The sequence below is a fragment of the Furipterus horrens genome, unplaced genomic scaffold, assembly GCF_987537825.1.
Source record: "Furipterus horrens unplaced genomic scaffold, mFurHor1.1.pri manual_scaffold_1, whole genome shotgun sequence".
NCBI classification, from domain to species: Eukaryota; Metazoa; Chordata; class Mammalia; order Chiroptera; family Furipteridae; genus Furipterus; species Furipterus horrens.
In genome coordinates, this window is record NW_028327171.1 from 20,059,305 (window position 1) to 20,083,903 (window position 24,599).

At 33.4% G+C, this 24,599-nt stretch overlaps 1 protein-coding gene across 1 annotated transcript; it reads left to right on the forward strand.

Moving 5' to 3' along the window:
* Positions 1 to 1,432: 1,432 nt before the first annotated feature.
* Positions 1,433 to 19,773, forward strand: LOC150020736 (deacylase AADAC-like). The gene is made up of 5 exons (XM_090270901.1): positions 1,433 to 1,706; positions 6,606 to 6,828; positions 8,837 to 8,906; positions 9,916 to 10,087; positions 18,357 to 19,773. The coding sequence occupies exons 1-5, from the start codon at positions 1,572 to 1,574 to the stop codon at positions 18,951 to 18,953; spliced, it is 1,197 nt and encodes a 398-aa protein (XP_090127027.1). The 5' UTR covers positions 1,433 to 1,571; the 3' UTR covers positions 18,954 to 19,773.
* The last annotated feature ends 4,826 nt before the right edge of the window (positions 19,774 to 24,599 follow it).

Genomic DNA, 24,599 nt, shown 5'->3' on the forward strand with positions numbered 1-24,599 from the left:
ATGCAACAAAAAGTCAATTTTAATGCATGCTCATTTAAAAAATAAAGCAACTTGAGTTTCACTTCCAGCATTAATGAGAACAAACTTAACTTTTCCTCAGAGCCAGAAGGCCCTAAATGCAAACTTTGGAAATGTGTAATGATGTGACCTTGGAAAAAAAAGATAGCCTCTCATAATATTAGTTCTTACATTTCACTGTTGATATGAAGACTAAGTAAGACACTATACTTAAAGTGATATAAAGATTAAATCATATAATACTTTAAACTTGACATGATATTTACTTGCTTCTTAAGAAAATTCTGTGGAGTTTGAGCAATTGAAGCCTTGGGTCACTTAATCCAAGCTACATGCATTTTGTTATTCCACCATTGTGCAAGATAGTTCCCTGGTCTTGTGGATTTAAACTACTTCTGTCTGGAAATGGCACATTAATTTATTTTTTTTAAAGGATATCTTTTTTAAAGATTTTATTTATTTTTAGAGAGAGGGGAGAAAGGGAGAAAGAGAGAGAAACATCAACTGGTTGCCTCTTGCACTCCCCCTGCTGGAGACCTGGCCCACAACCAAGGCATATGCCTTGACCAGGAATCGAACCAGCCACCTTCTAGTTCATAGGCTCACGATCAATCTACTGAGCCTCACCAGCCAGGGTGGCACGTTAATTTCTATCAGACCCGTTTGACTAGCACTAATCCCATATGCTTACTTAAGTACTAGAGAAGGGATATAAAAATTATAGGGGCACATATATATTCAGTGGATCATAATGTCTCCAACACTGCTACTTGGTTTTATATAATGTTGGCTAGTTACTGAATCTTAATCTCAATCGTTTATCTATGATCTGAGACTAAGTAAAGAACTTGGACAAGTAAGGTTTCAATGTGCACTCATGGAAGATGGTACTGCCTCACTCCATACTACTGAATGAACTTGTACAACTTTCTGAACATCCTTCGGTCTGTTTATTTCTCTCTCACATGGTAATAATACTATTGAGGATTAAATAAGATTTAATTGGTTGAGTACACTACCTGGGGTATGGGGTAAGTGCTCAAAAACTGTTAGCTAGCTCCATGATTGTTGTATATTTTTAACATAATTAGTATTACTGATAATTGTGGCAAGACAATAAAATGTTATCATATAAAAATGTATGTGAGCATATTCATTTTACTTTGTAAAAGCTCCCAATGCTTTAAAAATATTTGTTTTCCTCTTCTCTGAGATGTTATTTGAAGCATATACAAAGTTTCTTGTTTTTTCTAAGAGCTTGATTTTTAAATAAAGTATTCTGCACCTAGTCATTTCACAATAAACTGTTTGCCTAGCAACATAGTAAAGATGCTGGACATGACAAAACTTGCAAACCATTAAGTTCACAGAGTACAAAGGTACTTCTGCTATTTACTTCCGAACAGCCAATGAAATGCCACACTGAGCCATGGAATTGTGCCCAGGAAGTTAGATAACACTTTAGGGCCAAAAACTGGGTAGGAAATTTCAGTTTCTGAATATTTCACTGTCTTTGCTGTGCTGCCAAGCAGACAGAGCTGAAGAGAAACGTCATGGGAAGAAAGACTCTTTTGCTGCTACTGGGCGTCCTTGCAGCGTATTATGTTTATATACCTCTCCCCGACAACATTGAGGAGCCGTGGAGAGTAATCTGGGTTGGCACACACGTAAAAGTTGTAACAGATTTGGTAAGTAAAGAGTTCTAGTGACTCAATATTTAACTGTTTCATCCGGAGAAAATATCTGTTTTATTATTCTTAACCATTTCTACCCTCTTGGTAGCTTTGCTCTTTAAGTTTGCTGGTTTTAAGGCCTTTTTTAACATTTTAATTATTCCTTAATGCAGACCACTAACAGAATGAATATGGAGGAAGTGGTCAAGTAGTTTTGATTTTAAATATTAGAGGACAAAATGTGCCGGCTGAGTAAAACAAAGTCTTACTGAGAGTTTCGTTGTGGGAGCACTGCCAGAACCAAGTATGAATTTCAGAAATAGTAGGATTGAACAATACTGTGATTAGTTACGAAATCCTATGCAATAAGCTTGTATTCGGACATGAAGATGAATTCTTACTGAAATATTTGGAAACAGGTCGCTGGTAAAGGTCATGGAAACGGGACACGCATGGTGTCCAGCAGACAGGTGAACTGCAGAGGTAATTCTGCGACTGCCTGGCAGGCTGCCCACCTGGTGATCGTGGCTGCCCGCAAGACCTGCGGTTCTTTTCTAGTGAGGCTAATTACTTAGAAATGAAACCATTCATTATCTTCTTTAACCTCCTCTGTAGCAAACTGCCCTTAGGAAAAAAAAAAAAGAGAGAGATAATTCAAGGTCAATTAGCCTGAGTATTGGCTTTTTACCTCCTTCCTTGTCCTTTTTTTAAAAGGTGTTTTTACACTCTCTTTTGGCATTTAAGGTAACTCTGAATAAGTGCAACGTATGTCTTACATTTGATCAATTTTAGTAACTTCATTAGCACATATTTTGTTGGATTTGGGTCAATTTTACTAGAATGTAGTTTCAAGTTTTATTTGTTTAAGCTGCTCTTGAATTATGTCTAAAATATTAATTTTGGTTTATTGTTTGGATTTCCCTTATTTTGATTAGTTATATGTATATCTATATGTATATAAACACATTTATACACACAGACATCTTCGTGTCATTTTCTCTCCGGTACTTTTTAATTTTTCTCTATATTTTTCTTTCATTTTTTGTCATTTCTATCATACATAACATTTTGAGTTTCTTTTAATTTTCTATTTATTTCTGAAATTCTTTTTTTCTTTTTTCTTTTTCTGAATTCTACCAATACGAGTTGTTAATGCTCTCATTTTTTTGACTAGCGATCACCTCCAATTATCTATCTAAATCTTCCTTGACTATGTGGATTTTTGCTTTGTGATATTTATTCTTATGTTATTGTAAAAATTTATCTTACAATATTGTGTAATATGTTTTATTCACTTTGCAGTGACTTTTTTTTCTAGTTTGTTTTCTTCACGTGTTAGAGACTTACTTTTTTTTTATAGTGCACAGTACCTTGCATGAACGTTATGTATACAACTATTATATTATTTCCATTTGAACGAAATGAATTTTCTTAGACAAACTATTCTAAGAATGTCCTGAACAACAGGGGTAGAGTCGAGACTTTTTTGACATTCAGTTCTTGTGCTTAAGGACTCATACTGCTAATATATGCACACATAAACACACACACAAACATATCTTTGTAAATGCTCACCTGTTAAATTCTCTCCAGTCCTCTTGAATCCTGAATTCCCTGGTTCATCACTGACTGTTATTAGCACAGGATATAGCCATTCTTTGCCAGTGCCATACTCCGCCTTAGAAGTTCTGTCATCAGTTACCTCTGGACCTTCCTGGAGGATTTGTGAGATTCTTGAGCTACGTCTCTCAGTCATTAGGCTTTCTTATGTTTCCTTCTCCTGGAGCCTTTGATCGTGGTGAGACCCTTTCTTTCTTGGAATACGTGTTTCCTAGGACCTGCTTCCCTTAGGCCTCACTATGCTTTTGCCTTTCCTCTTGCCCTAACACCATGGTTTTCTGTGCAATTTTGTTGGTTTTGCCTGCCTTGGTCTAATACTGCACATAATTTATAGTTCATGGGTTTCATGTGACTCTTAGTTCTTGGAAGAAATAGCTTACCTATTTGATTATTGATTTTTTTTCTTTATTGCTCTGTGTGCTCTCCTACAGGAAAAAAAGAAAAAAACACATTGATTTATCCTAAAGCCTCCATTCCCATTTTTTAAAGAAAAAATAATTTATTTGCTATGTCCATCAGACTATCATATAATGTTACCTTTTCCAACACTTTATAAAATCTATTATCCATTAAGTAGCTGATTCTTTTTTCTAATTTTTCTCCCACATCAAAAAAAAAAAAAAGCCTTAACAACTTTTTGTTTGAATTTAATGACATCTGGTACTAACTACTTTGTATTAATCAATTTGAGCATAAAAATAAAGAATGGTAATTCTAACTTTTAACAATTCAGTGATGAAGATAAATGGAAGGCATTGAATGGAATTAATTGTCATCTAGCGTGTGATGCAAACTATCTCTGAGAACAGGAGTATCAAGTACAAGTAACGGGTGCCAACTCTGATAGACAGATCACTCAACAGTATCCTGAAAGGACTCTGAGTTGCATATAGGCTTGGGAAGAAATAACACTGTGACTAACACTATCAGGTTTATCCTGTGTTCGGGACTACAGGCCCTTGTGAAAAGTATCTTCCACCTTCAAACCAGCTTGTAAGGTTTTCCTTAGTTGCACTGGGACAGTTTGCAGTTTCTAAGTTTGAGACTTTTATTTAAAAATATTACTTTTATCATCCTATCTTCCCTTTTCTCTACATTTTTGCCACTGATTTTCCCAGTCCTGCTTACTGCCTTTTGCTGTCATGGCCGCCTCACAGCAGTACACTGCTCAGTCCCAAAGAATGAACATTTTGAAGTCCAGTGATCCTTTGAGTTTCCAAATTGCCAAATACCCACACTTTTTACGCAAAACTCTAACTTGGGTGCAGTCAATGGCACTGCTTCTCACCTTTGAGTCATCAGAAATTGAGTTATTTTTTCCCTTAGCTGATAGATCCTCATATGACTAAGGTACAAGACACAATTTTGTCCATATACTGAAGGATATAAATTCCAGAGTTGGTCAAAGTTTTCCCTCTTTATCATTTGATGCTTCAAATTTACATTTAAAAAATTGCATTTAGGCTTTAAAGTCAGTATGAAGAGAGTAAGCTGGTCTAGATGCTATGTCCATTAAGCTACTGCTTGAATCTACCAAACATTACTGAAGGAAAGATAGTCAAAGAAACTTAAAAACCCTGATTACTCCGTTCAGACTGCAGGGACTCTAGGCAATAGTTTTAACACACTGGTGACATTTTAGTCTTTTTTTTTTTTAATGTTTATTACACTTTCTCATAAAAGTTAAAAACTTGTGGAAGTCTAAACTCATGTTAAAAATTTCATACTTACTCATCTTTTCTTACACAACATTACAATCTCTGTTTTCATAACTAAATTCCTGCCTTTAATTTGTATAACATAGTACTGTTCTCTATCATTAAAAAATATTTGAAACTAAACAGTCTCTTTATTTCAAGATAAAATATTTGAGTCCAGTGATTTATATTTTGAAAGAGGCCTTGTCCTTGTTCTTAACTTTAAAGCCAGAAGGCCAAGTAAAATTGGCATAAATTCCTTTCGTGGGAAAAATTTTGACATCAACTATCTGTCATAGGTTGTAGAAACTTTAAATTTATTTGTTAAAATTAAGTAAGTAAATTCTCTGACCTGGATATCACTTTTCTATGTTAACATTTAAAATCAACAGGCCTGATATTTATGTGATTTCTTCAAAATCACATTGTTAATTGGTGGGAGTACTTGTGCAAAAATCACACCCAGCAGAACCATGGGGAAACGTAATTTACCACCGTAGAAACAAAGCAGACAGAAGATGGCACACTAGGGGTAGGAGCTTCCACCCCTTTGTAATTGCAGAGGAGCAGGTAGGGGACACCGCTCATGCTAAGGCATGGTTGACATGTGGAGCCGACCGTATGTGTTTTGGGTGGGGATGCCCACAAAATGTTGAGAAGACCTTGAACATCCTTAAAGCTGGAATAGCCCATCTCCCGAAGCTTGTCAGGTAGGCTAAGTATTTGCATTTCACTCTCATCTGTATGAGTTCTACTCTTCTGGTGGCAATTGTAACATGAGGACAGTCATTTCTTGAAGGTGTGTGCTTTTTATGAGTCTAACTTCTGAAATCTCTTTGGGACAACTGCTGGGCAACAGGAAGAAGAGATATTTGTTTGCTAGTTGAACACCTACCTCTCCAAGTGTACCATGAATGGGTTGGGAAATGCAGATGGTCTGGGGAAACAATATCATTCCACTGGGCCCTGGACCACAGTCCACATATTTTGAAATTAAGATTAGAAATGTGTCTTTTTAATTTTTAGAATCCCAACATTATAAGTTCTCCGTGATTGCCTCACACTCACTTTGGGGTTCATTTTACTTCATGCATCCCTGTGTAGAGATGACTTTATAGCTGTACTCTAAGTAGTTCCCTCTCTGTACTCGTAAACTTTTCCTTCAGGTCTCTTGTCTTGGCAAATAGTTTACCTCCCTAGTGACCTTTGCCAAAGTTCTTTGTACATATTTATGAGACAGGCAGTTATGTTGTTTTATAATTGCTTATATATCCATTTCTCCCACTTGACTTTGAGCTTATTTAGAGTAAAAAATGTACATTGTTTATCTACATACTCAAAGCAGGAGTACAAGTCTGACAAGCTGGAATATATTAAGAATTCTTTAAATATCTTTGTTTTTAGCCTGAGGTACCTATTACGGTAAAGATTCTGTTCTCTGATATTTCTGTCGTTCAGATTTACCTGTGATATTATGACACAGGACCATCAGGAACATATATGTATATTTCTATGCTTCTAAACAAGAATGGCATTTGCTATTTGTAACCTGTTTTTTTTTTGTTTGTTTGTTTGTTTTTTCTTTCTCTACTTTTAGGCTCTATTTGCTGAACGATTGGGAATCAACCATTTCATGAATACTGCAATGTTCTTTATGAGTTTCCAAGAAGTCCCACCCACATCTGATGAAAATGTCACTGTGACAGAGACAAACTTCAACAATGTTCCTGTCCGCGTATATATTCCAAATCGAAAGTCAGAGGCACTAAGAAGGGCCATATTTTATATTCATGGTGGCGGTTGGTGTTTGGGGAGTGCTGGTATGTGAACTCCGTTACAAATTTTTGCTTATCACAAAGCGTACATTTTATTAAGGTATTTACTATGACATATCTGATAAACACAATCACTTCAGCTGCCTGAAATTTACTTCTTTGGAACTATGTTAGTTTAAAAAATTATTTAAAATTTCTTTCTGAGAATAATGCTGAAAGCTATGGAAAATCTCAGGTAAGAAGGAAAACTGTTTCATGAACATAGATACTTATTATTAAAATTGTTAATTGCAAAAGTGATGGGATATTGTAATGAAGCCCAAAATGAAGTGAGTTGACTAATGGATGAGAAATGAGGTAATGGAGATAGTGACTCCAGTCTTTCAAAAATTTAGATATAAAGGAGAGACAAGGTTTGAGTTAAAAACACAAAATTTATTAAGTATACTTTAAAGTAAAATACATGTACATTTCAAAGTATTTTATATATTTTCTCTATTTTTAATATATCTAAAATATATCATTTTATTCCATATAATATAAAATTTTGTATATTTTATTTATATATAAATACATATTTTATATTTTATATTTACATATGGAAGGTCTACGAACATGTTTATAAGCTGAAGGTAAAGCAGTTAATAGAAGTATGTTGAAGAAATTTGGGGAAGGGGAGCTGGAAGGGGGGAAGAAGTGGGCCTGACCTGCAGAATGTGGGAGGAAATTGGACTCCATACAATAGGGAAGTATTAACACCACACACAAGGAAGAACATAACTTCCTATGTTATATTTTTTCCATATTTTCAGGAGAAAAAAGTATTGATGAGTATTGATGTAGATTGGAAATGTAATTTGGGACAATACAGGGTATGATCTGAATGTTTTCTATGAATTCAGACAGTAAAGTCATTAGCTGGCAATAAAATGATATTTTTAAGATAAAATCTGACTATGCCATATCTTGGTTATTTTCCATGCACTCCTGCTTTCCAAAGCAGTTCACTTAAAATCTTTTTATCAAGGTATACCTGAAGAGAGGAAGTATGCTTACCAAGGTAAAGGAACTAAATAAGAATAAACTCTGAAACAAAATAGTATTTACCTGATACTTTTTCTTTCCATATTAAATAAAAACATAAAAATGTACGTTTTAATCCAAAATATAAGCATGCTTTTTTTATAGTAAATGTTAAATAAAAGTTTAAAACTTAGTATGTATTTTGCATTTTAAGACTATTCAGCACCCAACTTTGGAAACATCACAATATAATAACTACTCCTCTTTTTATGACCAACACGGTGTACCCTTTGTGACAACTTACTATCCTGGTATTCCACTGTTAGTATTTTATGATCTCTCCCTCCTCTTGATGGGAAATTCTACTTTATTTTCTTAAAATGTTCTTACATGCAAAAAGGAGTCCTTTTCCATGCAAAATAGCAAAAACGTGTGACCTAGCCCCGCCCTATCCATATGGCCAAAACACCCCAGAAAACACATACCTTTTTGTCTGCCAAGGAAATATGGATCCACAAATCCAGTCTCAGTCCTCCCTGTTTCCCTTTTACTCCTCCTTAACTTCCTCTGGCAGTTTTTGTGAAGTCTAATACTATTTCATAGAGTACTTTCTATATCCCTCCATTAAAGCAATTACTATATTGCATTATTGCCTTTAGTTTATATGTCTGACCCTCCCTGCTCCTGTCTCCAGTAGGCTGTGACTTCCTAAAAGTCAGGGAGTTATATTTATACTTATTCTTTCAACACCAAACATATACTGACTGAAGGGAGCACAGACTAATCTTGAAGAGAATGAGATTGGCTTAAATGATACAGTGTGCAACGTGGGGAAGGACAAGAAAACTGACAATGTGCATGTCAAAGAATCACTGAGCAAAAGGATACATGTTCTACAGCTATGATGAAATATTAGAAATATTTTCCTAGAACATTTTAATGATGAACAAGGTGCAGAAGCAGGCCTTTTGTTGAAAGAAATACCCATCAATTTATTTGTCAGTCTCTGATTTTATTTTCTTTATTTCAGCTTTGTTCGGTTATGACCTTCTCTCAAGACGAACAGCTGATAGACTTGATGCTGTTGTCATTTCAACCGAGTAAGAGCCCCGTTGGTTTGTTTGGTTTGGGCCAGATCCCTTATATAGTGAGATGTTTAGAGTTGTCCTGGTAGTTCTTGGTTACGCCAGGTGTGCTTCAAATGCAAGTGAGAGGGTGAGAATTGGGAAAGTGAGCTTGAGTGTGACCAGAAGAGAGACGGGGAGAAAAGAGTGGTGTAGTTGACTCAAGTGGGGATCAATAACAGGAAGTCAAGAAATTGTTAGAATAAAATTAAACTATTGACTTTTATGGGCAGCCTTTGCTGGATTTCCAGCTTACTATTAATTAGCAGAGTGAATAAGAAGGGCTTCATAATCAGAGAATCAGGTTCAGTTTGCTTTTAGAATTAACTGAGTGACTATGTGTCAGTTAAATCTCATTTTAATTCCATTTTCTCATATGTAAACTGGGAGTCATATAATATTTTCTATATAACAGAGTTGTTTTGAGAATTAGGTGATAAAATACATTTAAAGTAATTAATATAGTATATTTCATGATAAAATCCTTCATTTAAAGCAATTAGCTACCAAATAACATGGAAATACAGGCAAAATCTATTCTAAAAAGCATTCTAGATCAATAATAGGAAATGAAAAAACATAAGAGTGACTGCTTGCCAACTTGAGCATTAAATTAAGTTAGAATACAATAATTATGAAGACTTGTTTGTTTTTTATTGGTTATAAAGAAACATAAGCATAAATAAAGTGTAATAATTACAAAGAAAATAACATTCTGGGAGAAGTTTAGTTAATTATCACCTGGGATTTTCTTTTTCTTAAGCCTAATCAAAGTTTTGCATTCAAGCTTTACTAAAGTAAAAATAATATTTGTGAAAGTGTTTATATCAAGCATTATTGCTAAAATGAAGTCTGTCTTTGGGTTAATTAGGATTCAAAATACGTTTGTTAAAGAAAAACATTACTTTTGATTTTAAGGTTAGCGAATGCACACACATTTTTATTAAAAATATTGACTTAAAGAATATCGTTTTTCTGCCCACAGTTATAGACTAGCACCTAAATACCATTTTCCCACTCAGTTTGAAGATGTATATAATTCATTAAAGTGGTTCTTACGCCAAGATGTTCTTCAGAAATATGGTGTAGATCCTAAAAGAATTGGTGTTTCTGGAGACAGTGCCGGAGGAAATTTAGCTGCAGCAGTGACTCAACAGGTATGTTGCTCAAATTTGTCTCATTTTTTTTGAAAATATCCCACACTTAACTGTATTTATTTCAAATATTAAAATATCAATGCAGTTATGTTAATATATTAGAACTACTTATAGATCATACCAGAGAAAATAAACCTAGTGCTTTTATTTCTATTTCCTGCCATATTTTTTAAAAAATAAAATAATTAAATCCTCTTTCTAGGTTGTTGGTTTAAACATAATTGATATGGTCAGGTAAGTACCATAGTGTTTTGTTATATTAGGGGATGTATTTGTGTGATCAATCAATGATACCAGTCACCATAACTAAAGAATCAGATGATTTCAGGGTTCTTCAGTGGAGTATACTAAAAGTTGCATGAAAACTTGTTATCAGAATAATAAAATTGCCTATTGACAAAAATGCTAGGTTCATAAATATTACTTATTTAAAGAAGGAATTATTGTTTCCATATATAAATTATTATAGTATTTTTATAATATTTAGCTAAAACTAGACACCTACTAACTATAGACTTACAGAGGCACATAAAAGTTTATAGATTATGAGTAAAATTATTTTGATACTGGTTTATCTATCCTAAGAAATAAACTTGGCACTGACAGCTTAGAAACAATATTCCTGGAAGAAAACTATTTCCAATATATTTGCAAATAAATGGTAACAATTTAATAACTAATTTTAATTATATATATTGCACATAACTTTATGTCCAATAAAACAAACCTTGTTGTTGATTGTATTATTCCTTTTCATACAAAGTTTAAAGTATATAAAGTTTGGATGTTGGTATTTTTAGGATGACCTCATTATTTCCAGCCAAAGGAAAGATAAAAATTCTGTGATTTGTTCTTAGTATACTACAGAACAGATACTTATTACTCCCTAGAAATTGAGTTCTATATTGCCAGTCATTGTCTCTCTGAGAGGCATCCTGATGTGGTACAAAGAATACATCAGGAGACATGGATTTCTGAAGCTGAAGAAAGGCCCACTGTGACCACTTTATGCATCCATTTCTTTTGACTGTGTGGCATAATTAGGCCTTTCTTGTAAGCAGTTCAGGTTTCTATAATGGTGCACAAATTAATTCTGACCCATAATTATTAAAAATTGGGATAAAACATAATATTCTGCAATGTATCAAAAGGGTCATAAGATAGGAGAAATTTTTAGGCCAAAAGTTTTTTTAAAGATAAGGAAAAAAACCACAAAATAAAACCCCATCACTCAATGTTCTCTACCCTAAAGGCTTATGGCACTCAAAAAAAAAGTTTTCAACTAGGATAAACTTTGGAAGTGTTTCAGGCCTAGAACTGAAGTCAAATATGGGAACACCCGTGACCCACTTTTCATTTTAAGTGAGGCCCTTAAGGGAGTTGCTCTCGGGGTAGGGTGGACCTGATGTAATATAAACCTCATGTGTATTTTTTATAGGCAGTTAATGCATATACAATTTTATTGTGCCTTTCAATCTACTTCTAAATTTTTATTGTGCTAAGATACACATAACACAAAATTTACCGTCATAACCAATTTAAGTGTATAATTTAGTGATATCAAGTACATTGCCATTGTTATGCAACCAAATGCATTTAGAGACTTGCTTCACATCACCTGAATGGTGGGGGCAGATCTCAGGCCTTCATTTTAGAACGGTGTGAGTGGTTGACCTTGGCTGTGCTTCACAGAGATGTATAAAAAGGCTCGCTGGAGAAACATAGTATCATCATAGACTTTAAATGATTCCTACAAATAATTTTTGAAATTCAGTATCCAGCACAGAATAAAATACATCCAGGTAAACAAGTAAGCAAAAAGCAATGAAGGAAAGCAAGCAGAATCAACAGACAATAGAAAGCTCCTTAGCAATATTCAGATACTACAGTTATCAGCCACAGAATATTAAATAACTATCCTGCTTTCTTCAATTAATTCACTACTGAGGTTGCAAATTTTAGCAGAAAATAAAGTTTTGGAAAAAAAACAAAAATTCTAAAACTCAAAAATAAAATCAAAATCAAAACCTTTATGAATCACTTAACTGATTTTTACACAGCTGAAGATAAGTTACATACTGAAAGATGGGTCATACCAACCCATGTACCACTATGCAAAATGAAGTATAGGGAGCCAAGAAGTAAGAAAATACTAAAGAGAAGAAATATAGCAGATATAGTCTGAAAACCAAATAGAATTCTTATTGTCATACCAGCAGTAGAGGGGAGAGAATGAGATAAAGGACTATTTAAAAATACAATAGTAGAGCATTTTGTAAAACTGATGAGCAAAATCAAGCTACAGATAAAAGAAGCTACCTGAACCCTAAGAATCATTTTTGAAAAACTTAAAACTAAATCAATAGCTAGAAAGAAATCTACATATAGACACAAGGAATAGTGTAGAAGCCAGCAAAACAAAACGAAACAAAAAGAAATAGAAAAAATCCTTAAAACCAAGAAAAAAAGAAACTCCGCAAAAGTACAAGCCATAATGACAGCTTATCTCTCAATAGCAAAAATCTAAATTTGAAGTCAGTGGAATGATACCAAAAAAGTGCAGCACAAAATGGCTGTTAACCTAATTCTGTGCCGCACAAAATTTTTACTTAAGAATAAAAGAGACACAGAGACATATTCAATTAAAACTAAAAGAACTAGCTATTAATGGAACGCATTAAGGATACGTCAAGTAAAATATTTTAGATGCAATGAAAATGCAGATGAAAGTTTAAGTTGTGGGAAGAAGCAAAGAATAAGAATTTGGTAAGATGTGGGTAAGCCTTAATAAACTTGAATAGTTTAAAATAATGAGATATATAGAATTAAAATATGAGTAAAACAATAAGTTAAGGAGAGAGAAAAGGATAAATTTCAAGAATACACATTTTATGCTAATCAATTAAAGAATAAAATGAGGCATAACATAAACTACTAAAGTAAAAATGGAATAATTGAAAGGTCAACCAGTTTGAAAGAAGGCAAAAATGGAGAAAAATAAAAGAAAGAAGATGCACAAAGAAAGGTGGTAGATCACCAATGATTTTAGTAATTAGAGTAAATATTTGTGGTCTATATGATCTCCCTGTAGGACCAAGGTTGTCAGATTAATTAAAAATAATAATAAGTTCTGGCTGCTGTGGCTCAATGGATTGAGCATTGGCCTACCAGCCAAGTGTGGCTGGTTTGATTCCCAGTCAGGGCACATGACTAGGTTGCACGTCAGGTCCCCAGTTGGGGGCATGAGTGAGAGGCAACCACTCCCTCTCACTCTCTTTCTCCTTCCCCCTCTCTCTAAAAAAATGAATAAATAACAAATTAATTAATTAATTAAAATTTTTTTTAATTTATTTAAAAAAATAATAATAAGTAAGCAGATTATTTGAAAGCAATGGACAGAAAATGTATACCTGTAATAACACCCTTAAGAATTGCTAGATAAAGAAGATCACATCATTACAGAAAAGGTTTGAATGACTAAGAAAATACAACAATTATAAATCTGTATGGATTTAATTACATGGTGTTAATACGTAAAGAACATATTAACAAAACTACAGGAGAAAACACAAGTTTATGACCATATGAAGAGGTTTAAGAACACTTCTTTTAGTAATTAAGAGGATAAGTAGGCAAAAGTAATAAGTAGATAGAGGACTGGAATAACATAATCAATATATTTCACTGAGTGGAACAGGAAAATAGCAAGCACATATGATCACTTTTAAGAAACGACCAAGCACTGGGCCGCAAGTTCAGAATTTAAATTGTACTACATATGGATTCTTACTAAATGCAATCATGTGGGGAGTCAATGAGAAAAGAACAAATAACATTCTTCTTTGTATGGAAAGGACCTGTCAGTCACTATTTAAAAGAATGTAGTAGATCTTTTTTATGTTCTTCACATTTACAAGAAATTGTATTTTCTCCCAAGCACGCATTAGAAAAAAAGAAAGGCTGAAACAAGCATCTGGCTCAAGATAAAAAATAATAATATAAGGAAGATAATAACAACAAGAACAGAAATTTTGATATTCAAAACAAGCTTAGAGTAGATATAAACAAAAACAAAAAGTTAATTCTTTGAAAGGACTAATAGAATTTTAATTTTCTGAAAAGATAAATGAGAAAAAATGAAAGTTAGGTACAAATGTCATGGTTGAGAAAGGGACAATTCTCCAGACCTTTTGACATAAAGAAACAATTAGCATTTGATGACTTAAGAATGCACATTGTAACTTTTGAAATCAATATTTTGAACAACTTTGAAATTAAAACATTTAATAATATTTTGCTTTAATAAACAAATAACAATATAATCATAAGCTTGCAAAGCAGACATACAAGAAATGAAAATCTGCCTTTTTATAATCATAAAAAATTAAATTAATAATAAAAATACTCCCAGTAAGAAATTTCACTGGAAATTTGCATCAAACATTTAAGAAGAAATAAATCCACAAAATATGCCAGAGAATAGGAAAAAATGTACACATTCCAGCTTTTTTCAGAGAAGCATGATCTTGATGACCAATCAAACATCAGTTTTTGGAAAGAAGAGAATGGGCCAATCACACTCAGAAAACTCAGAGACTGCTATCATGAATAAAATATTAGAAAAAAATTATATATGTGTATGTATATATACACACACCTTGACCAAGTTGCTTATAATGTTAGGAAAAGCATATTTTATTTAAAAAGTAAGTGAATTTCACATTGGTAGATTAAGGAAGGAAAATCATATATCATAGTTGCAGAAAAAACATTTAATAAAAGTCACAATGGCAGTCATTGGTTACCTAGAATAGATAGAACTTAGTGAACCAAATAAACTACATGGGTTAAGTATGTGTAAAAGGAGTATAATTTAAAGAAATACATAGTAGTGAATTCCATAAAGAAGAATAGTGTTTATGAAGAAGCAAGAAGGGTGTACGATCAATCAGGGCGTATAGTGAACTTCCTGACTTTTAAACATATTTATTATATTTTGTACTTTTATCTTATAAGGTTATATACTTGATTTTCTGTGTTTTATAATTAACTATAAAATATAGTTTAAAAAAATATTTGCAAGACTTCTGGTCAAGATGGCAAAGTAGGTAAATGCAGTACTCCCATTCTGCCACAACCACTTCAGAATAACAACTAAACTACAGAACAATCGTTGAGAACCACTTGAAGTCTAGATGAATGGAAGTCCTATAATTGAAACTATAAAGAAGAAGACACATCAAGACTGGTAGGAGGAGCAGAGATGTAAAAGGGGCTGGTCCTACAGCCATATGTGTTTAAAGCTCAGGAGGAATACCTTTGCTGCTGAAGTGCCTCCTGAGAAGTGAGGGGCCCCAGTGCCACACAGGGCTCTCTTGCCCAGGGTTCCAGTGTTGGAAAGGGAAGTCCCCATAACTTCTGCCTATGAAAACTCGTGGGGATTGTGGCTGAGAAGATCGTGCCTGAGGGAGATGGAGGGCTCCCGGAGACCCACAGCGTTCCTCTTAAAGGGCCCACAAATGGTCCTACACCCTGAAGGATTCATTCACTCTGAGCTTCAGTTCTGTGACAGCAGCTAGAAAAGCGATGGGAACATACAGGGAGGAACTGAATTGTCTGGCTTCAAGGTGAGAGCTACAGTGGCAGCCTTCTTTCTGAAAGAAATGCTGGAGGAAGCCATTGTACCTTTGCTAAGCTCTTCCCTCACCCAGCCACAGGCATAAGCAGGCACCAACTTCACCAACCTGGGTAACACTATTCACCACTCCCTGGTGATTCCCTAGCCCAATGTTTGATCCCAACCAAGACATTTCCAGCGGCTTTTTCATAAAAAAAAAAAAAAAAAAATGACCTGTGTGGCTCATGCTGCAGACTTTCAAAAATCCTTCAAAGGTTCACGGACCCCAAATAATTAGTCTTTTGCTCCAAGCCTAGCATTAGTGGCTTCTTAACCTCTGATAGACATTTCTAAGCCTAGCATAAATAGTAACCATCTTCAGATCACTTTGTAGCTCAGACCTGGTCGCCCTGGGCAGTACAGGCAGTGGTAGACCTTGTCCTGCATGAGAGCCTCTCCTGAGAGGTCCCAGACCCAACACAGCTGGTAGCCAGCTTCATACCACACCAGACACCACTGAATCACTACCACAAACCACACACTCAAAGGGCAGACTCAGCAGGCACCACAGTTGCTGAAGTGAATCTTGCTCCATGGGGTCAGTCCTTGCACAATAGCTCCTCTGCTGTAGTCGTAGGCAGTCCTCACAGTGAATCAACCTAAGTGTCAATCCTTGCCAGTGATGTGCCAACAGCAACCAAGACTCAACTACATTAGTAGGGTGCACACAACCCACACAAGGACACACCTGGAGCACCTAGCTCAGGTGTCTAGGGAGACTGTGCCACTGGGTGCAACAGGGCACCTATTACATAAGTCCACGCTGCCAAGGAAGATGGAGAAACTCTACCTAATGCACAGAGACAAACACAGAGAGGCAGCCAAATGAGGAGAAAAAGAAGCATGTCCCAAATGAAAGAATAGAACAATACACTTGTAACTACTATCATACTGTATTGCAACTATAATTTAAAATAATAGTTATTTAAAAAATAAAAATGAACAACATTGGAACCATCCTCAATTATGGCTCCTTCTTACTGGAACACTCTCTTACTTGCTCTTCATCACCTTTCCTGGAAAATATATCTGGGTAAAGTGTACCAGTACCATACCGAATAAATCCCTGCCTGATAGTTTATCTCACTAATTGGAATTACTTGCTTAACTTTGTTCCCACTTGGCTATAGGTTCCTATGTGTAGACAATGACACCTGTTCATCAATATATCTTAGAATTAACAATATGTGTTTAATAAATATTAGATTAATGAATAAAACATCAGTAGGTTCAAATATTTTAGCTACCTATATTGTTGAATTTATTCGTTAAACATAAAATATTTTTTTATTTTTTCTTAATTTAATCCAAAATCAGCCATGTTAGCTGCCTATTTAATTATTATCAGACAACTGCTAATGTAAGTAGCAATCTTCATAACAGATATTAAGCTAAAAGGAATGTGGTAATCTTAACTGAGATAAAGCACTGAACTGCTTATTTAATTTTAGAAATTACTTTATATGAAACAATCTAGTAATGGACTTATAAATATTTTATTTTATGAACCAGCTCTAATTATTAACTATGCTCTAAATGCAATAAAATAAGCACTGCTGTTATTTACTTTTGTTGGTGTGTGTGTGTGTGTGTGTGAAATGTCATATCTATGCCAAAAGAAAAATGTCAGAGTGTCAGTGTTCTGCTTTCTTAGATTCTATATAAAGTTTTCAGACATGAACTTCAATGTAGTCATGGTACTTTACTCTAACAAGTGTTTTAGTAAATACTACTTATAATCTATCCCAGTGGATCTAAAATTTTTGCATGCATAAGAATAACCTGAAGGACATGTTAAAACAAAAATTGTTAGTTCCTCCTCTCCCAGTTCAGTGAGTCTGGGCTAAGGAATAACAATTTGTATTTCTAACAAATCCTAAGGTGATGCAGTTGTTACTGTCCCAAGGATCATACTTTGAGAAACTAATCCATGAGACACAATGGGCCATTCTAACTTTCAGGACCAAGTAAATATACATACAAATACTGGCTAAACTGTAATGCTCAATATTACTGCCCTTCAAATATTTTTGGTCATCTACCCTATGAATAGGAAAATTTTAGTACAACTCAAATATATGGACATTAATTTATAGATTGATATTTCTTAATGCACTAATGTAATTTGAGTATTTAAAACATATAAATATTAAAGTAAATTAGACTTCTGCCAATGTTTTATCTATTTAGTGTCAGAGCCAAATTAGAATTCCTAGTTACATGACATTTCCCTTAAATGTTAATGCCTGTTGACATAATAATATATGTACATAAATTTTTTACTTAAAAATCCCATTTGCTGTGATTGCCATTTTGGGCTGTAAAAGCAGAGCATTTGCTTTTAATCACATGGTCTTTTTCCATACCTGTAAGGAGAGTAGTACAAATTATTTTGTTTACATTTATAATATTTAAGTGTAGACACCGAGTCTCACATATAATATTAAAAATTGGGAGGTTCTTTGAGATGTGCTTCTTATTCTGATTATCTTTTTGAAATTTTGAATTTATGTCTTATCAACCTCATAAATGGAAGTATATATTATGAATGAAGATTATTACTTCAACAACTTACTTTAAATTATCTCTCAGCTCATAGATGACCCAGATGTCAAGATCAAACTCAAGACCCAGTCTTTAATTTACCCCGCCCTTCAGACTCTTGATATGGATTTACCGTCATATCAGGAAAACTCACTATTTCCATCTCTGCCCAGATCATTCATGGTCAGGTTTTGGAGTGAATATTTTACCACGGACAGATCACTTGAAAAAGCCATGCTCTTCAATCAACATGTACCAGTGGAATCAAGCCATCTCTTCAAATTTGTTAACTGGAGTTCTTTGCTCCCAGAGATGTTTAAGAAAGGACTCTCTTATACCAGTCCAACTCATGGTACTTCTGAGCTAGCTAAAAAGTATCCAGGGTTTCTAGATGTGAGGGCAGCCCCCCTGTTAGCTGAGGACAACAAGTTACGTAACTTACCTGTGACCTATGTCATCACTTGTCAGTATGATGTCTTAAGAGATGATGGAATCATGTATGTCTCCCGACTTCAGAAGGCTGGGGTTAGGGTGACCCTTAATCACATTGAGGATGGATTTCATGGAGCACTTACCTTTTATACATTAAAACTTCAAGATAGAACAGAAAATCAGTATCTGACTTGGCTAAATGAAAATCTATAGTAAAAATATAGAGTCATAAAAATTCATAAGCCTCAAAACAATTTAGTGAGAATCAAAAGGTTTTGTTTAAACTGATTGATGTTTATCATCTGTGATCTTCCTAAGGTCCTCAGAGCCATCATGGTTTTTTGTTTTTTTTCTTTTGTTTTTTTTGCTTTTTTATCTCAGTGGATTCTTTTCTACTCCTTATTGTAAGTGTTGTTTACACACTTCTGTACCTTAGAAAATATTACATTCCTATATTTTTTTCTTGCAACTAAAGTGCCTAAGAGATCATTGGTATTAATTTTGGTATCCTAGCACAGGAATAGGCTTGCTTGCATTATGAAGTGAATTTTATAGTAATAGACAAATGGGATTAGATTGAGACTAATACTTTGAAAAACAGTTGGCACATGAGACAGTTAGTGCCTATGAAGATGTTTCAAGACTCTAAATCCATGCTAATAAAAACTCTGTCATTTCACAGGCCAAATGTGTTCACTTAAAACATTTTCTCAAAAGTAATGCTATTAAGCAATAAAATTACTAAGGCAGTCAATTAGAGCTATAAGAAATGAATAACTTTTTTCAAACAAAATGTCATGTTTATTCTAAAACATGTATGGAAATAAAATGGATATCAAAAATTATTTTGTTTTGAGAAAACAAATTTGGACAACTTATAGATTTCAAGACAATATAAAGCTACTGTAATCAAGATAATATGGTATTTTAATAAGGACAGGAAAATAAATGATATAACAGAGTCCAGGAAGCAACTCATGTATATATAGAGGCAATTATTGAGATAAAGTTGTCAAATTAACTTAATTCCAAAAGTATAAGATATTTTAAATTGTGATTGAACATTTGAATGTTTATATAAAATCCTTAACCCTGATCTTTACTTCCTTTACCTCACACAAAAAAATAATTAACTCAAAATGAATCATTGACCTAAATACAAAAGCTTAAATTTTAAAACTTCTAAAAGAAAATTTTAGATTGGATTACATTTTCCTTTAACAATTGCAATAAACTAGCATTGTATTGTAAGGTCAAGCATGTGGATAATTTCTAGTATTATACAAAACACCATCCAGGCAGTGTTATCAGACTGATTTAGTACAAATGATTTTTAGAAACACTGATAGCATTGTAATGTGTGTATTTGAATATTTCATAAAGAAAGCAGGAGCTACTTGAGAGTTTTGTAAATCTTAATTGGAAATTACATTCAAATAGTTATTTTATTTACAATTCAGTTTTTTTTCTACATTGAAAGAATAAGTTGGACACATTTTAATACCTAAAATAAATACATACTACTAATGTAGTCAAACAGAAATGCATAAACTAGTACAATTCCTGGAACAGCTACCAAAAAAAAAAAGAAAGAGAGAGAGAGTGAGAGAGAAACTGGAAGGAGGTATATTGAAAACTTTGTAACAAGTAGCAATTTCAATTTTCTGTAACAGGTTAGGAAACAAATTCTAAAAATAATAAAGTTGATAATATCAATAGACATATTAGCAAAGTCAAATTTTAAAAAAGTTCCTTTTCAATGGTTAAAAATCAACACAATTATTTACCTGAAAACAAAATTAAATGTTCAAGAAAATTTTTATAAATGATTTTTAACATAATATGAGCTCATAACTTTGGCCAACTATGAAATAGTTTGGATTCTTACACAAAAATAAAAATCATTTTTATATGGAGACATGATAAAGCTATATATATATATGTATGTACCATATAAATATAGTATACATATTATTTATCATAATTATGATGTTTGTGTTAGGAAATTATGAAGACTTAAAAATAGTTTAAAAAGTAAAATATTTTAATTAAGCTACTAAACAATTATATGTATAATACAAAATATTTGTAATAATACCAAAGATCAGTTAATTATAAATTTCAAAAAATACAAGCACTTTTAGTTGTAGGTGACTTGTGCAATATAAGAAACATTGCCCAAGTAATACTTGGGTATGTCCTGTCTCAAAAAAGAAAAAAAAAGTTGCCAATTTACAATGAAAAAATTTGAACTCAAGGCATGAATATATTTGAATATTTTACATCCACCAAAGAATAATTTTAACTAGTGATGAAAAATATTATAGTGGCAGAAAGTGTTCTAGTTATGTGTATTAGGTCAAGATCCCAGACTTAATGGAAATTTAAAACATGAAACATTGCCCTATTGCTTCATTCCCCTGTGTGAAACACACTGGAAGTATTTGGGTAAGCTTTCTGAAGATGACTCGGAAAAGTACCATGGTTACTGTTTTTGAACTGTTCAGTATGTATGTGGAAATGTTATGAATCATTGCCAATTTGTGACTCTGTTGAAATAAATAGAATACAATGGTTTTAATCATCTTGCATTCTTTTAAAACGGTTGTTGTTGAGTCATTAAAGAGGTTTACAAAGATTTATTATATTGTTCACTTCAAGACTTTCTTGAAAGAAAAATAATGTCTGCCAAATGTACAATTATCGTGTACAAAGAATGGCAGTGTGACTTATTTTCTCATATGAATAGCTAATTCTGAAGCTCCAACTAAAGGAAAGCTTATCTGTGACTTAGTAAGACAGATATAAAATTTTTTATTGAAATTCACTCTTTTTATAATAAGAATCAATGCCAGTGATTTTCACACATTTCTAGCAGGAATAAATATACAGAAGGTGCGAATGTACAATTAACTGACAGCAAAATTGGTTGCAAAAAAGAAAAACAAATAGTGAACGTGTAGAAGATATTTAGAGCTGCTTTTCAATTTAATCATTATTCTTAATTTATTGTTAATTATATTGACACAAGAGTTTTTGAATTTACTTATATTGGGAAGATATTGTTTTGAAACAGTTATGTTTTTGCTTAAAAGATAAAACAATTTGTCAACATGGATGGATATGAATATTAAAGGAAATGATTTTTTGATGTTTAATTTGATTATTGGAAAACTTTTCAGTTTGCTTCTGAAAATTTGGGTATGTGATTCTATAGTTTCAGTCATAATTTTATAAAGACTTAGTACAAAAATATCTTATTAATTTTAATGTTATTATGTAATAATAAAGTTAATTTAAGCCATTTTTATCTTTTATTAATGTTTATTCTGGAAACTTTTAAATTACATATGCAGCTTGCATTTGTAGCTCACATATTTCTAATGAAAAGCTTGTGATGTAGATTATTCTTAATTTGTTTTTATTATGTATGGTCTTTATTAGAAAGTTTAACACATTTTTCTTTAAACTAGTTATAAACAATATGAGTTCATTTTGTTGGAAGGTATGTGGGAGTTTCAGATAAATTAGTTATCTTTAGCTAGGAAAAGATACTGAGGAGTACATTTTACACATTAACTTACATATTTAAAAATAATGTGGTATATATTTTACTGTACTGTTTATATTTGAATGTTCTATTTTATGTGTAGTTCAACTTATTAGAAGAGATACTAAAAAGAAAGTAAACTTTTTTTAGGCGGTTTAATTTCTTTGTCTGCAAGGGAGATATTATAATTCCCTTACAGTTAAAGAAAAAGTTTTTTATTATACAACCACGTATTGTGCATCAACCTTTGAATTTGGGATTGTGCGTATAGCCATGAAATAAGTTCTCAATGTGAAGTTTTTGATAATAGAGAAAAACAGAGAGAGAAATTAAAACATGACTTGTGCTTTAATAGAAATATATCTGTAAGTGTACGGGTGCGTGGGTCAGAATTCAACCTGTTAAGATGCTCTCCTCAGTAAGACAGAGATATTAATTTCTATCATAAACCCCGCTGAACTTACAATGTCTTCTAAACCACAGAGCTTCCCATACTCAGGAAATTACAAAGGACGTTGATGGCATTGGCTAATTCTTTAGCCTTGTGTAAGCATGCAAAGTGTTGACCCTCAGAGGTTGTAGCATGACAGCTAAGAACGCCGACTGTGGGAGAGAAGGTCCCCAAGGTTGTCTGTGCTGCCTGGCCTGCAGCAGTGTGAGCCCATCCACAAAGGAGCTAGCCAATTGTCCCCTCCCTAGTCCACAGTTCTCTCCTGCTTCCCCCCACAACCCGTATTCCTACCAAGTTGAGGCACCGCATTGCAATATTAACCATTGCAGTATTTCTTACGGCTTATGCGCAAGCATCATGACTTACGTCAGCGCTGGCCTTGTGTCTTTCTGCAGCAATGAATATCACTTTAAATTCCTTTGGTCCATCAGCAACCAATGAGAGCCTATTTGAGAAACAGATTGCTTAGAGTCAAGCTATATTTCCTAGATGCGTGAGAAGAGTGAGGGGAATAAACGCAACCACTTTCATACTGGTTTCTCTGTGAGATCTTTCACAATACCCACAATGTTTCAAGTCTGTGAGCAGATTTCTGAATCCTTGCAAAGAAAGATAGGTATCAGTTGAAATGCTGAGCTGAACTGAGTGAGAATCATATATTCTCATATCACAACCATTTCTAAGCATGTGAGAAAAGTTTTGATTTGCTATTAAAGAGATATTTAAATAAGTATTCGTACCTAATTGGGTCACAGAAAATAGGATCCCAGATTTTAGATATTATTTACATTCTAAAAGCATTGCCAAAGATTTTGGGAACTTATTCACACCTCCAAGATTGGAACTAATGTATATTTCCTGCCTGGGTGAAAGTTTTTTTGAATGTGAATGAAATTGGATATCGAAAAAAGACAAGAATTTCATTTCCCAACAAGCTATTAGTGTCAGTATTTTTACATTGTAGGAGAGGGTGGCTATGGTGCTCCATTATTTTTATGCCCCCCGCTTTTGTTCTCTAGTACACAGATCCATGTAAGGGGAAAGTGTCCTTTTCCTAGCGAGCAACATTCTTTCTTAACATACTTGCATTATGCACCACGCTTCTCTACACTCAACATATGTTCACAGGTAAGGAGGTAGACTTTTCCCATCAATTCACTCTTGGAAGCATATCTTGCTTGAAATCTTATATAATGTATATTATCTAAAAGGGACAGAGTGGTCCATGTGGATGATGGGTAAAATAATAAATAAAAACTTTTTTATATTCATGCAAAAGCTTCATTCCTTTAATCCATCAGTAGTCAAGGTGCAAGGAGTTTAGATTTTCATTGGTCGCTATCCCCTTATTTAACTACACTTTCTGCACTGCACAGACTTGGCCTTTTCTATGTTGCCACCCAGTTTGCAGGAGCAGTTCCTAGGCTTCATGCATTAAGTTGCTGCCCTTCATATTTTTATCCATCAGTTTAGGCAACACCTAAGGGTAAATTTTTCTTTTAATGGGGATATGCTAAGTCAGATCCATCTGGACATACACTTATATTGTATTCACTTCTCACTGTAATGTTAATAACAGTATTTTGTATAGTGATAATAATAGTAGTTACAACATTAGAATTTATTAAGGATCTCCTGGATGCCAAGAGATATGCATAGTTCTTTATATTTATTAGTAGTTTGATTCAAACAATGCTATTAGATATAAATCAATATGCTTTTATTATACATGAAATTATTGCATCAAGAATAATCTAAGAAATTCCCCTTTGATCATACAGCTAGTGATTGGATGGTTTTTAATTACAACGTCTTTTAAGTGATAAGCATAATACAGACCTATTGTATTTTTTTAAAC